Below are 16,461 nucleotides of genomic sequence, written 5' to 3' on the forward strand. Positions count from 1 at the left end.
CAAAAACAGAACTTAGCAAAGGTGTGCAATGAACAAATGATGGACAAACTCCAGACACGCATATACTGTTTTTTTTTTTTAGTTTAATCTTGATGATAATAATGATATGGATGGTGATGATTTTCTTCTTCACATATATTTTACGTAATTCTTGCAAAGAAAAGCAACTGTGTGGAGCTGTGGAAACATTTTCCTAGCTCAAACTCTTTATGCGCTGTGTGTTGGAAAATGCAAAAAAAAAAGAAAAAGGAAAAAGAGACAAGTGATTGGTGTGTAAAACAGGAGCAAAGAAAAATGGAAAAACGGCAGAACATATTAAATTCATTATAAGTGAAGGGCTAGCACCGGAGAAAGGAGCCCCTCGGAGGGAGTTCCTTCTATGCGTGCCACGCGCGGCCAACGAAGAGACTAGGAAGAGGAAAAACTTACACACATACATTCACACGCAAACACACACACACACACACACACACACACACACACACACACACACACACACACACACACACACACACACACACACACACACACACACATTTGAATAATGTCAGAATTGATGCAATGAAAACCAAGTGCAATAGAATAAGCTCTTTCTTCCTTCCTTCGAACTAGAGATAATATCATCATTTTCCAAATCTTTCTTCCATTGTTGTGTTGCGAGAGAAAGAGGAGGAGAAGGAGAGATGGTGTGTTGCAGTGACAAAACTTTACTAATAAAAAAAACCGACTCAACAAAAAAAAAGAAACCTGTATTGCACTCTAGCTCTGTGTTTATGGAATTTTGTGTACGGAATATGTTATACGTTCAGATATATCGAGTTTTTGATTTGGGGCGTTTTTTCTTAAAATAATTAAATAATTTAAAAATATGTTATTAATTAAATGGGATAACATTGTCACATCAACTGTGAAAGAAAATAACAAACAAAAATCAAACACATCGCGGCAATGATTGGGTTGATTCGATGAGAAACTGAACACAAGAAGTGCGCATACCGAGCAATGCAGCAGCGGTATGTTACACGAGCACCATGAACTGTAGAGCACCTTCCGGTACTTAGGGCATGTTGTTAGATGCAAGTTAGCGCGACTTTGGGACTGATCGTTACCAGTAGCGTTAAATCGGCGTGGGGAGTTAAATTAATTGTCACGCTTTTGCGTCCCAAAGTAGTGTTGTGCTTAATGAATCGTTTGTAAAGATTAATTCATATGTGTTAAAGATGTGCACCATATGAGAGTGAGTGAGTTGAATTCTTAAAGTTACTGAAACCAGGATTCAAATCTACACCAAGATTGATTTTTTTAATTACCACTCTTTTTTCATTCAGCTCTGTCTGTGCCGACTAGTGAGTCGCTCTCTTTGGATTCATATCACTCACTCTCTACACCTGCTAAAACCAGTACTAGTTGAGTGAATGATATGAATCCGTAAAGTTTGAGGCACCAGACGGTATAGAGAATGAACTATTATAACCCCAATGTATTAATAAAACATATATATTTGTATGATACAGTTTCCAGTATGATACAGTATGATACAGCGTCCACGTTTGCAACAGCATCCATCACATTGGAGAATTTACAGTAGTTTAGAAGTTGCAGAATCTTTAGAGATTCAAGAATCTATTTAGATTCATTAATTTTCAAAGATTGATGAATTGCAACATTCATGAGTCGCAATATTTGGGCTGCAGAATCAAAGATTCATTTTGCAATTTGATTCGTATTTATGAATCTGATTCACACAGAGACCCATCTCTATTCGAATGATGTAATTTACTTTAAATGTGTTGCCAGTCACTTCGAAGAGTGAATTCGTAAATGAGTTAAATACACTCTTAATATTTAATGATAAAATTTTACTCTACTTATTGACTCAATGTGCATATCACTAAAAATGGCCAAAGAGTGCATTTAAGCAGCGCAATGGAAATGGGAATTTCGAACCAATTAAAGAGATTTATAACCAACGTTGTTTACCTAATCAACTAGACTAGATTTGTTTAATGATCAGCACTAAGCCACTAAATGAAGTAAAGGGTTAAGTAACCTGCTGTCGCAACAATTTGATCAGCAAGCAGTAAATTCACAGATGCGATAACTCACCCATCTGATTGGATCGACTCTGATCTACCGGCCGTGTTTACCTAAGCAGTGCCTGCTTGTAACGCCGGGTACAACAAAACAAGCAACTTGGCTCATAAGTGTAAAGAATATGAATGCAACATACTAGCACATTCCATTGGCGTACTAACACCAAACACTCGGGTTTTTGGCACAAGGAAGTGTTCTTTCCTGAAATTTCTCGTACTCCCACAGCTTATTTGTATTCGTTCACTGCATTTGACGGCCTGTTGTCCGTCCCACTTGTACCCAATTAAGATCAATTGACCATTGGTGTCAATTAAATTGGCGCCACCCCAAAAACAAAAGGCCGCTCGTGCAATGTGACTCCCTCAGCAGTACCTCCCCGGTTCTCACGGAAGGTCTGCCCTGCCTGTAGAGAGCTAATGGGGCTGGGGATCGTTCAGAGAATATCGCTGCAACCAACTACCAGCTCACGCAGGAATGGGAATTCGTATATATGACTGCCTATCAGCATCTTTTCCCGTTTAAACGGCATATGTTCCTTCACAGGGAAGGTTCACAGGATCTTCTCATAGAGTGTGATCGAGTGGAAAGGTCGTTCAAATAGTCAATTTAAGCGAACTTAAGTGTGGAAAGTGTTGGTAAAATAAATGCATATTTATCGAATATGTATGCAGTGGTTTAGATTTAGATTCCGATTTCCAGTGCGAGCAAGAGGACAGTAAAAATGGAGTGAACCGAAAATAATCTGTAAATATTCCTGCTTCGAAATCAACCTATACTTTGTGCTTGGTAAGACACATTTAGTGAGTTAAACGAAGCTTAATTTATTATCACATTACACGGGAAAGCAGCAAACGTGGAGTGAATAAATGGAATTTTGTAACAAAGAATCAAAGGATCGTGGTTAGTATAGTGGTAAGATTGTTGCTTTCCTACGTGAAAGTGTTGTAAGTAAATAATGAACAAATATTGTACTTTTTTTTATATAACAGCTCTACACATCTTTAAAATAATTGCTGGTTTGTACTCCAACTTTCAGCTGCATTTTTTTACAGGTAGTTCACCAAATTGCCAAATTGCCAAATTGCCAAATACCAAAGTTCAACATATTCAAACGATCAACTATCAACAAACCGTTTGCCATCGAAAAAGCTGTCTGCCCATGCTCATTCAAATGTATTTACACTTGTTTCGTTCATTTTCCCTCACAAACACACAGATACCGTACATCGAGATCGAGTTCCGCGATGCGCCGAAGAAGCGCATCAAGCGCAACCTCTCGCTCAACTGTGACGAGAATGCGAACGAGACGCGCTGCTGCCGGTACCCGCTGACGGTGGACTTTGAGAAGTTTGGCTGGGATTGGATCATTGCGCCGAAGCGCTACGAAGCGTGGTACTGTGCCGGTGAGTGCATGATCAGCTTCCTGCCCAAGTACGAACACACGCACGTGATGCAGCTCAGCACCTCGGCCATACCGTGCTGCTCGCCGAAGAAGATGAACTCGATCCGGCTGCTGTACTTTGACATGAGCTACAACGTGATCTACAGCACCATACCGAACATGGTGGTGGAAAAGTGCAGTTGTTCCTGAGCTCTTCGGTGCTTACAAATGAGACCCGGAAATTGGACGCGAAAGGAGGTGAACATGATGTGACAAGAGTATGCAGTTGTAGGCAAAAGGACAAACCATGAACATGATTACAGAAATGGGCACATTGGCGGAAAAGATGAAAGAAGTAAGTAACAAATAATGTTGGGGGCTAAAATAATTAGTGTAAAGTACAACAAAATAACGATACAAAACAACAAGAAAAAAACATAAATAGAAAACAACTGTTATAAACAAACAAACGAAACAAAAACGATAAAAACACACACACATAACACAAAACAAAAGAAACAGACAATCACGGCGCAAAACAAACGGGGATAGAGTAAGGAACAAAATTAAAGAAAAAAAAATCAAAACATTGCTACTAAAAATTCGCTTAAAAAGGAAGATGGTAGAGAAAACAGGAAACGTTTTGTTTTTGTCTTTCAAATCTACTTCTACAACGAGTCTGAGAAAAGTCGGTAACATTTTGGAGCTTAACTAAAAATTAGTCTAGATCGACTTAGCCAGTTAGTAAGGGTAGCGGAATTATAAAACACATTATCACATAGGCATCACTAAATTTTAGGCAATTGCAAACCAAAAAAAAGTGCAAAATCAAAAATCTTAAAACACATTATAAGATGTAAAGGCTTCGCTTGCAGTGTAGTTAACCTAATAATATTGTATGGCTAATTGGTTGGGATCAGTGGCTAACATGCTAAATTTAAAACAAAAAGACAGAAAGTAGTGTGGCAGTGCGAAAGAGAAAAGTGCGATAGGAAAAGAGCAGAGAAAGCAAGATACATAATAAGTGTGTGTGGCGTTTGTTTTTTGGCTTCGATAGATTTGACGTACGAGAAAAACCAGTATACGACGCGAACGGGCTAACCAGTTATAATACGTAGCAAACAAGAGAAAACAAAATGGAAATGATACAATATGTGATAACTAGTAAGCGGATACAATAGAATGTATATGGGTTCTTGGAATCGGTTCGGTAGTGACAGCGCAACCGCTTTGCAGTTGACGATGCAAATTTTAGCTTGATTGAGCAAAATAAAAATCATTTTTCCATTGCGATATTTTCGCCCACAAACCGCCCTTCGATTTCGACGCGTAGTTTCGTACTAACAGCTCTCTACCCACAGTTGACAAACATTTGATCAATTTGAACATTTTAGTTAGGCTATATTAAATAGTTTATTAAACACTTACACATTACAGTTGTTCTTTTTTCTAAACAGGTATAATACGTGTCCAAAAATATCAGTTTCTTTTCCGGTTTCTTTTTTTTGGTTAAATGACTAATTGAGCAATGAGTTAAAGAGAAGGATTAATATCACGTTTGATTGTAGATGATGTGTATAACAGTTTCGATAACAGTCGATTTAATTGAAATTCTTTCTCATCGAGGCACAGAAAGCATTGCCGTGTTTCTTGCACTGCCATATCACTCTCACGGGTTGCTCTCCTGATGGCTAAGCCGTGCCTCGCACAGCCGCTTCACGTGCATCTGTCCGAGCAGTTCCGCCTGGCGAAGAATTTTCCGTATGTCCCCTGTGCGCTGGTGCCGGTTCGCTAGCAAATAGGCCGCCTTGAGCTGTCCCGATACGATGTAGCAGTGAATGCGCACCGCCACCGAGCTGGCCCGATTGATCAGCGTCTCGAGGGCGACCTTCGTGTTCACACCGGTACCGTGCCGGCTAATGGCCACGTCCACGGAAACGCGCACGATTTCGTCGCAGATCGCCGATACGGCCGGTTCGGTTGCTGCGCTCGTCGTGCTGCTGCTGCACTCGTTGCTCACGATCGCGTCCAGCAGTTTGCCGACGTCTTCAATTTTGCCATGGTTGATGAAATACTTTGCCGTCAGCGCGTACACTCGCTGCATGTCGAGATTGTAGTCTTGTATGATTCTGTGGGAAGGTTATGGAAAGCAAAACAGTTTGATCAATGCGTCACACATTTACTATGCCGTTGCAATGAATTTTATTCTGCAATGAATCTTCAAAGTAACTCAATCAATCTAAATCTCCCATTTTTAGAATCAATGAGATTTATGAATCACAAAAGAACGTCGAATTAAATCTTGCAATTATCAGATCGCTTGAAGATCGCGGTAGTTGGACTGATTATCGGTCGTTCATGAGTGATTAGAGGTGTATAAAACAGATTCAGATTCATGAATTCGAATGAATCTTCAAAATGAATCTTTGCATCAAAATTTCAAGCTTTGAGATTAATTAATATTCATGTATCTCTGGCAATTTCTGAACATCTAAAGATTCGTGATTCGCTAACAAAATATGAGTTTTCTTTCTTTTTTCTAAAGTTTCTTCCTTTTTTGTATCGGAATCGGCTCCGGAGTCAACTCCGGAATCGGCTCCGAAATCGGCTCCGGAATCGGCGCCGGAATTGATTCCGAACACGGGATTGGAATCGGGTAGGACCGATTCCGAGCTCCCACCACTAGTAGGATCGTCTACTAGTCTACTTCTATAATCATCCCATATTGATAAAGTCCAAAACGACATAGAGCAAAAAAGTAATCAGTAGGTAAGTTGCGAAAAATAAAAACTAACCAATATAATAAATTTCTGAAGAAGGCGAACAGTATGTATAAATAAGTACAACTCCTACTACAACTACTGCTACGTAATGGTTGACCTATGATTTTTGTGTGAGCTAGCCTACTCCTTCGACGATCACATCTACATGTGTGAGGGATACTGCCAATTTTACTGTCGCAGATATTCATGAACACTTGGAGATTCCATTGAAGTCTCTTATTGGTAATCAAAGAATCTTTACGAAAGAATCAGAAAGAATCACAACACAAGGAATGATTCGTTGATAATGCATTTGGTACAATATCATTATGGAGCTACGTCTAGTGTTGGGCTTCACGAATCTTTCGTTGATATTCATTCATATGAATCTTGAGTGATGATCGACTCAAGATCTCATTACTCTTCATCGGATCTCGAAACGACTCTTCAAAGGTTCAAGAATCTCTAAAGATTCATCAATCTCCAAGGATTCATTTATCTCAAAAATTCATGAATCTTGAAGGATTCATGAATCTCGATAGATAAATGAATCTCGATAGACAAATGAATCTTCAAAGATTCATGAATCTAAAAGATTCATAAATCCATTAAAATTCATATACCTACCTGGTATACATATACCAGGGATTCATGAATTTTTAGAGATGTATGATGTTCAAAATATTGAATTTGCGCGATCCTTCCTAACAACATGCCCTTCGTGGATTCAAGCCAACCGTCTCCCCGTAGCAAATTTTAGGAATTTTTCGAAATTCATGAATCTTTCGAGATTCATGAATCTTTGCAACCGAGAATTAGATTCATTAATCATTTCAAAGATTCTGTAATATTCATGAATCTTAACTAGATTTACTCAACACTAGCTACCACATGAGGATGAGTGTCTGATATGATCAAAGATGTTAAAAGTGAAAATAAGAGCAAACATAAAAGTGCACATTAGCATTGCGGCCTTTTCGGACCGTTCCTCCGGAATAAAAAAAAGTGCACATTAAATAACCAAATAAATGAATACAAATGAACATAAATGAATTAAAGCGGATTCTCGTGCAACATATCTCGAGAGCAGCTAAAATGAATCAGAAAGGTTCGAGATCGATCATCAAGGAAAATTTGAGATTAATCGATCATCAGGAAACCTACCCACATCTACACGTGTGATATTATAGCTATATACTTGAACCTTTAATAATTCATAAATGTTTTGAGTTTTGATTCGCGATTAGAATTACTTCTCATTGAAGATCAATATAAATGAATCGTTACGAAGACTGCATGAAACACAACACCAGCCACCATGTTGAACATACCTGTACGACAGACCGAAAGCTTCCTCCACGTTCTGGCCACACACAAGCGTCAGGATGGCTAGCTGCAGCTTATCATGGCTGCCACCAAAGAGCGTTGGTAGTTGGGAAGCTTCACGAAAAATCTGCTATCAAATATTAAACCATTACACCACCAACGTACTTCGCCATCAGTCCTGTCAGCGTGCACAGGTACACCTACCTTTGGCAGAAGGGCAACCGTTTGGCGGCCTTTCGCTTCACAGGTGGCCAAAAATTTGGTCACATCGAGCTGCAGCAGAATGGTGTTGATGTGATTGTTTAACTCCTTCGGATCTAGCTTCATCAGCAGAGAATGGTGGGTTTCGATCGCTGTGCCGGTGCTGTTCAGCCGTACCTCTTGCCAGTTGCACAGTTCCAGCTCATTCTGCATGTGAAATAATAAATGGAATTTAGTTGTGTTGTGCAACTAAACCAATCAAACACTATCAAGACCGATGCTTACCTGCAAATGGGTGACACTGGTTTTGAGATGATGCTCGGCGGCCTGCAGATCGGCAAACGTGCGACAGCCCGTGGTGTAGAAGCGCACGCACGTCATGCTCGCCCGTATCGGATCCTTCAGCAGCAGCTGCAAGCTGTACAGGCTGTTCAGCATGTCGTTCGTCTCGAGATAGCGGCAAGCGTACCGGATGTACTCGCGCCACTCTAGCAGCGTATCGTCAATGTCCGACAGCCGCTGCACGATCGTCTCCAGCTCGCCGTGCTGCAGGTACGGCAGCAGCACCGTCTGCAGAAACACATCCGGTTCAACGCGCTGCGCAAGGATGTAGCGCAGTGCAGCTACCTCCGTCTGAGCGTAGCGCATCAGAAACTGTACCACGCTTGCGTGCGACCCGTACGCCAGCAGGTAATGCATGGATTCTTCAAACAGCCGGCTGCACATCACAATGGATGCCGCGTCGTGGCGCGCGAGCCGTTCCGCATTCGGACCGGGCACGTCCCCGTCGAACTCACCCTGGCACACGTTGCGCAGGTTGGCCAGCGTGCTCAGTATGTTTAGGGCCGGTTCGTGCGCTGCGCCAACAGCGCCACTGCCCGCGGACGCGTGCCGAGCGGCATTAACCCTTGCCGTGACGCGCTCCGACGGTGCGCCAAGACGCGCCGTGTACGCCAGCGCGTAAACAATCTCGTTCAGCAGTGGCGGACAGCGAGCGGGACGCTTGACGATCTGTACGACCGTTGAGATGCCCACCCGCGGTGCCTCGATCATGCGCAGCACCGCTTCACACTCCGCCTCGCTGGCAACGCGTGGCAGACAGTGGGAGAACTTTTCGCGCGCCGTCTCGTAGCAGCCCGCCCGCAGACAGGCCATACCCCAGGCGGCCATCACACCGTTGAGCGAGAAGCCACACTTGAGCGACAGTTCTAGGGCGAGCGTCCACTTTTCCGCCTTCACGAGCGCATCGCGCAGTTTGCGCAAGCTGCCATGGTTGCTCATCGAGGGGGCGTCCAGCAGCAGCGACTCGCAGTTGTCGTGCACGATCGAGAGAATGATCTCGGCGTGTTCCTTCATCTTCTCGACCTCGGCGCCGCCACCGCGCACCTTCACGCCGAGCGTCAGGTTGAGCAGCATGCGCGCGACCAGTGCATAGTCGATCTCGGGATTCGGCACGCCGGGATGCAGCGGGCGCAGCAACGCCTCCAGCTTGGCACAGTGGTACAGCAGGAAGCTGGCCATCTCTTCGTTCGGTGTGTGCAGGTTGCAGATTGCCAGACACTGGCTCGTGGACGGTGCGTACTCGTAGCTGTACTCGTCGCGAATCACATTGTCATACCGTTCGTTGCCGGTCAGCTGCCACTCGTACTGGCTGCCGGTATCGGAGGTGCGCGATTGCGATACGGCGGCCGATGGCGCTGCTGCTGCTGCTGCCGCCACTGCCGACGTGTCTTTCGTACCCGCCAAATTGCGCCAACAGTCGTCACATACGCGCACGGCAACGTCCTCGTAAAAGCTTTGTAGGCGCAGCTTGCGCTTCGAGCACGAGTGGCACACGACACGACCGCACCGCCGGCAGTGGTGACGACGGTTTAGCATCGAAAAAGTGCGCCGACAGCACATGCAGTGCAGCGCCTCCTCGTCCTTCACCCACCGATCGCGACCGGGAATGTCTTTCGGCATCACGAACGGTTGTCCCACTTCGCTCAGCGAATCGTAGCTCGACACGCGGCTGACCGGACCATCGGGCAGCGTGTCGGCCGGGCCCACCATATCTGGGAATACTTTGTACTCGAGCGCTTTGCCGGCGTACACGCGCAACAGACAGTCGACGCACTCGTGGCTGATGAACAGCCCATCGTGCACGGGATAGTGGCGCAGTACGGTGCTCGTTTGCAGTTGCTGCTCCCGCTCCGCCCCACTCCGAACGGCGTCGTGCAGGTCGCGAATGTACTCCCGGTGCTCGTAGCAGTGCGCGCAGACGTCCGCCACCAGCAGCCCCCGGATGGAGCGCATCACACCGGCCAACAGCTCCAGCCGCGAGTTCATCAAGCACTGCTCTACGATCAGCAACGGCCGGCTGGCCAAATTCCACAGTCCCTCGTACTCGTCGTGCGACAGATGTTCGAATATTTTTAACGACAGTTGATACTTTTGGTACAGCGGCTTGGTGGCGGTGTTGCGCTGCAGATAGCCCAGCATGTAGCTGACGACCGGCACGCTGCGGATGTTGAGAATGATCGTTTCATACAGCTTCACCACGGCCTCGACCGACATCGTTTCAATGATTCGAAACAGTAGCGCAATCGGGGGCTCACTGTCCGGCTCCAGACTCGTCGTCGTCGGGATCACCGCCACGGTCGATGCGGCCGACAGCTTGTGCACCGCGTACATGAACATCTCCAGCTCCCGCTCGGCCTCGATCGGGTGCAGCTTGATCCAGTCGGCACACACCTGCAGCTCGCCCAGCTCGATCAGCTGATGCAGGACGGTGCTTTTGTTTTCGGCGGAAAACTTCCTCGCCCTTTGCCAACCTGCCCCCTCGGCACCACCTTCGTCCGGTGACGCCAGTTGAAGAATGGTGCCCACGCGCAGATACGTTCGCAGCTCGTTCGCTGTTTGCTGCAGCTTGTGGCGTGTTGCCGGCACAATCGTGCACTGCCGGAGGGTGACATTTTTGGCAACTGCCGTCAGCAGATGCTCGGAAGCACTGATCCACTCGTTCGCCACCGTGTACTGGTCAACGTTCGCGAGTAAAGCCTGCGCTTTCTGCTCCATCGGAACGTCATCCTCGTTTGGAGGCAATTTTGACCGAATGTGGTCGTTGTCTTCCTGGGGCTGTAGCATGCAGCACGGTCGATTGCTGTCCAGGGAAAAGGGATTGCATGTCTGCTTAGCATTGGTTTTACTCGTGCGATTGTGACTGCAGCCAAACGGGAGGTCCGTTTGCTGACCCGGCGCATTCATGAGCTTGCTGTAATTTCCGACCAGCGACTTGTTTGTCGAAGCTTCCGCACCGTTGATTTGAATCGCACACAACTGACACAAGAGCTCGCTTTTGCTTGCAATGTATTCCCACAGGGCAGGAGCATCGTGTAGCATCGGTTTGATTTCCTCGCCCGGGCCGAGCAGCCGCTTGCCAAGCGATTGGACCAGATTGATGCCCAGCATGCTGGCCATTTGATCCATGGTGGCGAACGCTACATCCTTTGCGAACAACCGTTCCAACATCAACGTCTGTGCGTCCGTTTGCATGAGTTCGTTAAGGTTGGTAGTAAGCGGCTCATCGCCAGCTCGCCGATCGGTTCCAGTGGAAAGCAGCGATTGTAATAGCTTTGTCAAATGTTCCAAATAAAGCTTCACTTTGGCCAACGATGCAGAGCCACCGCCGCCACACGAGTCCGCCAGCAGTGCGTACGATCGTTCCGGATCATCGGCCGGCGGGTGTAGCAACTCGTCCGTCCGCTCGACCATACCGTGGAAGCGAGCACGCCTCTTCAACACCAACCCATTCTCAACCGCATCCAGCGGGCACACTTCGCGCGACAGCAGCTCCGCAATGGTGAGCCGGCAGGCGCTTGCGCGTGCCGTTTTGTGCGCAAGCTGCAGCGTGTCAATAATGTTCCCGAAGAAGGATACGTAATTTCCGCCCAGCTGGGCCGTTTCCCCTCCATGGCCGGCAATGCTGCTCGACATCATGCCGGTGGATCGGTGGCAGGCGTCCGTTGTTTGGTGTGCGTTTTTCAGCACAAAATTGTAGATCGCCAGGTTTAGCTCGTAGCTGAAGGGTAAGTTCAGCACGGCGTCAACGATCTGGCTGAGGTGCAGATTGGCCCCGGTCAGACCGTTCAGGAAAGGGTACCGAGCGACGAACCGATCCAGCGGGACCGGGACGCTCGCATCGGTGCCCGGCTGCACCGGTTGCGACTTCAGAAACGTTTCGATCGTGCTGAGCACTTTGGAAATCTCGAACCCCATGGCCGTTTTGCTGCGTATGTCGTCCAGCAGGGCGTCGTTGTTGCTGTCGCTCGACTGTGTGCCGCTGCTGCCGCACGCCGTTTCACGCTTGCGTTCGCTCTTTTTGATCAGCGCGGATAGATCGGCCTTCAGCGCCTGCATCTGTTCAATTCGTTCCACCAGCCGGCCCACCGGCCGGTCCCGTAGACTGTGATTGTCGATAATTTGCTTCGCAAAGGTCATCCTGTCGTTCGTGAGGCACACAATCGCCAGCGTTTCCGGAGTGGCAAACAGTTTGGTGAAGTGTTTTCGGCTCCAGAAACCACCGTCCGTTGCTTTGCGATCGTACGCGAGGCTTTCCGATTTCGGATCGACCGACAGTGAGCCTTGCCGTTGCAGGTCTTTGTTGCTTCCGCCCGAATTGCTCGATCCCGTCGCAGTCAGTGGGTTTCTGTTCGCCCGGCGGGAAGATTTGTGCCTCGGCAGCGTGCCGTAATAGCCGTACCGGTGCCGTTGCCCAACGGCAAAATCGATCGCAGCGATCGATTCAACGCTACGGAACAGCTTCGCATTGCCGGACGCGGACGCTGATTCACACACGGTTTCGGTAATGTGGGTCAGTGTGGTGGGCACTGGCGGCATATCGATGAGTCGGACCGGTTGCGCACAGTTCGCGGGTTCGGTCGGTGGCAAGGTGGCTTCCAGGGAGGGCCGTTCGTCAAACAGCGATAAGCGCCAGCAAACGTCGATGACGAGGTCGAGGAGCGTTTGAAAGCGTCGCTTCAGCGTGTCGTCCGCTTCTTGATAGGCGACGGAGTGTTTTCTCGTAATCATGATGGACTTTATGCTGGACGTTAATGCGCCCAGCAGGTCGGTGCTGCAGAGGAAGGTTCGTCTTTCGGGCAGGTTTGTGTCGTTGCCTATCAGCTCCCCGCGCACGAACAGCATCGTAAAGATGGACTCCATCGCGTGCATGAATGTTTGCATGTCGGTTTCTTTGAACAGACACTTTAGCTGAGCGTCCAGATTGCTGGTGGTGATAAGGGAAGCGGCATCTTGGGACACGCTGGCCACTGCTTCCTCCTCGATTGCCTTGTACAGCACAAACAGTGCCTGCAGCTCAACCAGTGCCATGACGTCATGCGCATTTTCCGCGCCCGATTCTGGTTCACTGGACAGGGCTGTTATCTGTTCGTGCAGCGTCTGGTTCGTTCGCATCACAGCCAGCAGCTTCGCAAAGTCAACCTCGTTCAGGTCGGCTCGGGCCCGCACCATCATGCTCAGTACGGTTGCGTGCTGGGAAAAGTCCTGCGCCGGCAGCAGCGTTTCGTCGAGCTGCAGTGTTTGCTGTATCCGCTGGCAACGCTGCAGCTCGAGCAGGTAGGCGTTGAGGTACGATTTGGCAATCGGCAGGGCACCGACCGTTTCAACCGCGGCGGAAAATGAACCACCGTTTGCTGCGTTTGCCAGTGCCACTTGTTCGATAAAGCGGACATAGTTCGTATGGTGCACATAGAACGATTTGGCGCTGGCTGTGAGCAAGCTGCCGAAAAAGTGTCGCTTTTTGTCGAGCACATCGCTGGCCTGATGCTGCTGCAGCGGCCCCACCAGCTCCGGCATAAGCTGTACCATTAGCTTAACGCTTTTGCGGGAAAACAGTGCCAGCATTAGCTGCTCCATCTCGATCGCTTTACGTTCGAGCGCCCTCAGCAAGAGTGCTTTCAAGTTGCCGATAGCTTTCACAGACATCAGACTGTTGGCAAGAATGTTGTAGCACTTGTTACGGTCCGTTTGCTGCTCGTCGTGCTGCTCAAACGCGTCCAGCACGGCTGCCGTTGCGATCTCGTAGATTGCACTGTTTTTGGCCGATATTTTCGACATGGCCAACAGCTTCAGCAGCTGACAGGTCGGGTATGGGCTGTGGATCATGTTTTTGCGGAAAAACCTGCGACACTGTTCCGACAGCTCGGTACCATCTTCGTAGTCGTCGAGCGTTTTGTAGTACGCGATGATTTCCTGATGCAGAAAAATGAGCAACAGAGCGAATTAGTCATCGCTTGCGGTCGGGTAAGCGACCGGGTTTGAAATATAAATAGAAGCCACTGCTAGGACCTACCTTTGCAATCGAATCCTTCTTGTCCACAAACAACTCCCAGTATTCGTTAAAGTTTTCCATCTTGCGCCAACCACTCGAGGACACACATACACTTCTAACGTAAATAAACGCTTCCCACTGCCGCTGACTGGTTCAACTTCGGTGGATGCCTCAACCTCATCTGAGGCCGCAATCGCAACGGAACCTGCACTTGGTTTGCTTTGGCATCAAAAACAGCTGATATCACAATTGTTTAGTCAGCGTTCTTCTTCTTCTTCTTCGCTTTCCTGGTTCGACAGGTCGTCGGCCCACATACGATGGTCAAGTCTGAGACGATTGTACATGTGTCGAGTAAGTATAATATGTTTAATTGTAAACGGAATTGAACGCAACACTATCGAAAGAAGAAAAATATAAAGCTTCTTTTCGTTTTCCAAAATTTGTTGAAGATTTTAGTTATTGAACTGTTCAGTGTGATGTTATTCTTCCCGCTGTCGGTGTTGATGTTTGTTTACATTTGCAGTGAACGTCAAAAAGTGAGAAAAGTGAGATGAGAATATATGCAATGGTTAAGAACTTACTCGCTTGTTATCGTAATTTAACAACATGAAAAAAAGTAGTTCCTCGAACAAAAAAGGCCTAACATCGCTTCAAATTTGTGATGTCTTAACAAATCATGTAATGCGAATTTTCAATAAATTTCGCATTTTAAAGCTTTTGTAAACAAAATCTTCTATTGTCGAAACATCACCATTGCTAGGAATTCAGAACGTGAAATTGATTCTTTGGCGATGTTTTCGCTCCTCTTTCGAAAGCAAAGGACAAGCAAATAGTCAACATAGGTAAATGCTTCCCTTCCATTTCTATTTGCAAGTGCAAAAGCGCCGTTGGGAAATTTGAAAACCACGAAACGAAAAACACCCTGTCCGAAAACGAAGGGTTGGCGGAAGTTGTCGGATCAAAATTGGCCGCTGTCAAACCGCGAGCCGAAAAACAGGCCGTTTGTCGACACGGGAGCTTCATGCGGCCGCGGCACAACCGCAGCACGTTCGGCATTCGTATCGGCAGCTGTCAAACAGCCGTAAACCGGCCCGCTAGGCAAAACTGGTTTTCACGAGCTCGCCAACGCTCCAAAGCGGTGCGATTTTCCCTCGCTAGTGAGCGTTTTTGAAAGACGTTGCGAGGGTTTTTGAGGGTTCAAGGTGGCCGCTAAAAAGTTCGCGCTGGTGCGCGATTGTGTTGGTGGACAAAATTAAATGGCCAAAACAATAAATACACACCACCCTTCCCTCCATCTCTCTCTCATTGCCATATTTACATTTCCGCTCCGCCGTCTCACACTATTGCATCAGCTGTTACTGTTGTGGTCTATTATGTACAGTCTTCAATCGCTGGTGGCTTTGAGTCGCTGGGGAATCGGGGATGGCCGGTAGAGCACTTTAAATGGTGCTTTTATAAATGTATTTATTCCGTGCCGATTCTGACGAGGGCATTCGTGAGCCATGCCGATTGATGGTTATCAAACAAGCGTAAAGGTGAAGGTGTAACTCAAATAATTAAAATAAAAATTGATCACATTCATGTCATTTTCATGTCATTTTGATCATGTTCATTTCATGATCATCATTCTTCACTTCATATGTGAAAGTAATAGGGCAACTGTACAGTCTGTTTCCGAGTTACGCGGTTTCTGCGTTCCCGACGAATCTGCGTAATTCGAATATCCGCGTATGTCGAATTTCACGTTTTTTGACTAAAATACTATTGACTATTGAGTACCAGTTTTTGGCAGGCTAGTACAGCAGTTGAACAAAAACTGTTGATACACCTACGTTTTTTTTATAATAAATTTTCATGGAAGTGATATTATTTTGGTTGATAAAATATCATAATACGTTATACTATTTTTTATTTGCCGTTTTAAAGCTCTTTTGACAAATATTCGTGAAAATGCAAGCCGAACATCAAGAGGATGGTGATGCCAATACCCAAGTGCCCCAAAACCACTAAACGACCACTAAACGGGCTCTAAACAACTCAAGCTCTCAACCTAAACGGAATATAAAACCACTTCATTTAGCAGACGGCGAGCTTCCACACTTGGGGAGCTTTCACATTCCCTCTGTACTGTTGTATGATTTCGCATTGAAGTTATGCATTGCTAGACTAGAACGCCGATACGATTGTTTATATACTAAATTCTTATGTAAATCAACGGAACTTAAGTAAGTGAGATTTGAGTAATGGTCGTTGGTGTTGATACCCACGTATCTGACCACACGATCAGTGATACAGATTTTTACTCTAAATGTTTGAAGGGTATATAGGCCATGGTTGGATTATGTTAGGCCAAACACATTGCAAGA

At 46.6% G+C, this 16,461-nt stretch overlaps 2 protein-coding genes across 4 annotated transcripts; one reads left to right on the forward strand and one right to left on the reverse strand.

Annotated features, from left to right (window-relative positions):
* Positions 1–2,495: 2,495 nt before the first annotated feature.
* LOC121592493 (growth/differentiation factor 8-like) lies at positions 2,496–3,928 on the forward strand. Of its 2 annotated transcripts, none has more exons than XM_041913987.1 (2): positions 2,496–2,994; positions 3,084–3,928. In XM_041913987.1, exons 1-2 carry the CDS (start codon positions 2,961–2,963, stop codon positions 3,683–3,685), a joined length of 636 nt encoding a protein of 211 aa, XP_041769921.1. In that variant the 5' UTR covers positions 2,496–2,960; the 3' UTR covers positions 3,686–3,928. The 2 variants fall into 2 exon arrangements, with proteins under 2 accessions (XP_041769921.1, XP_041769922.1); XM_041913988.1 differs by having other exon boundaries at positions 2,509–3,006.
* A 950-nt stretch (positions 3,929–4,878) lies between these two features.
* On the reverse strand, positions 4,879–14,586 carry LOC121592491 (zinc finger FYVE domain-containing protein 26 homolog). 2 transcript variants are annotated; one of them, XM_041913986.1, is made up of 5 exons: positions 14,117–14,586; positions 8,050–14,016; positions 7,768–7,971; positions 7,569–7,690; positions 4,879–5,604 (listed from the first exon to the last, which is right to left on the reverse strand). In XM_041913986.1, exons 1-5 carry the CDS (start codon positions 14,174–14,176, stop codon positions 5,145–5,147), a joined length of 6,813 nt encoding a protein of 2,270 aa, XP_041769920.1. In that variant the 5' UTR covers positions 14,177–14,586; the 3' UTR covers positions 4,879–5,144. The 2 variants fall into 2 exon arrangements, with proteins under 2 accessions (XP_041769920.1, XP_041769919.1); XM_041913985.1 differs by having other exon boundaries at positions 7,569–7,693.
* Positions 14,587–16,461: the final 1,875 nt, after the last annotated feature.

The sequence above is a fragment of the Anopheles merus genome, chromosome 2L (assembly GCF_017562075.2).
Source record: "Anopheles merus strain MAF chromosome 2L, AmerM5.1, whole genome shotgun sequence".
In the NCBI taxonomy this organism is placed as follows: domain Eukaryota; kingdom Metazoa; phylum Arthropoda; class Insecta; order Diptera; family Culicidae; genus Anopheles; species Anopheles merus.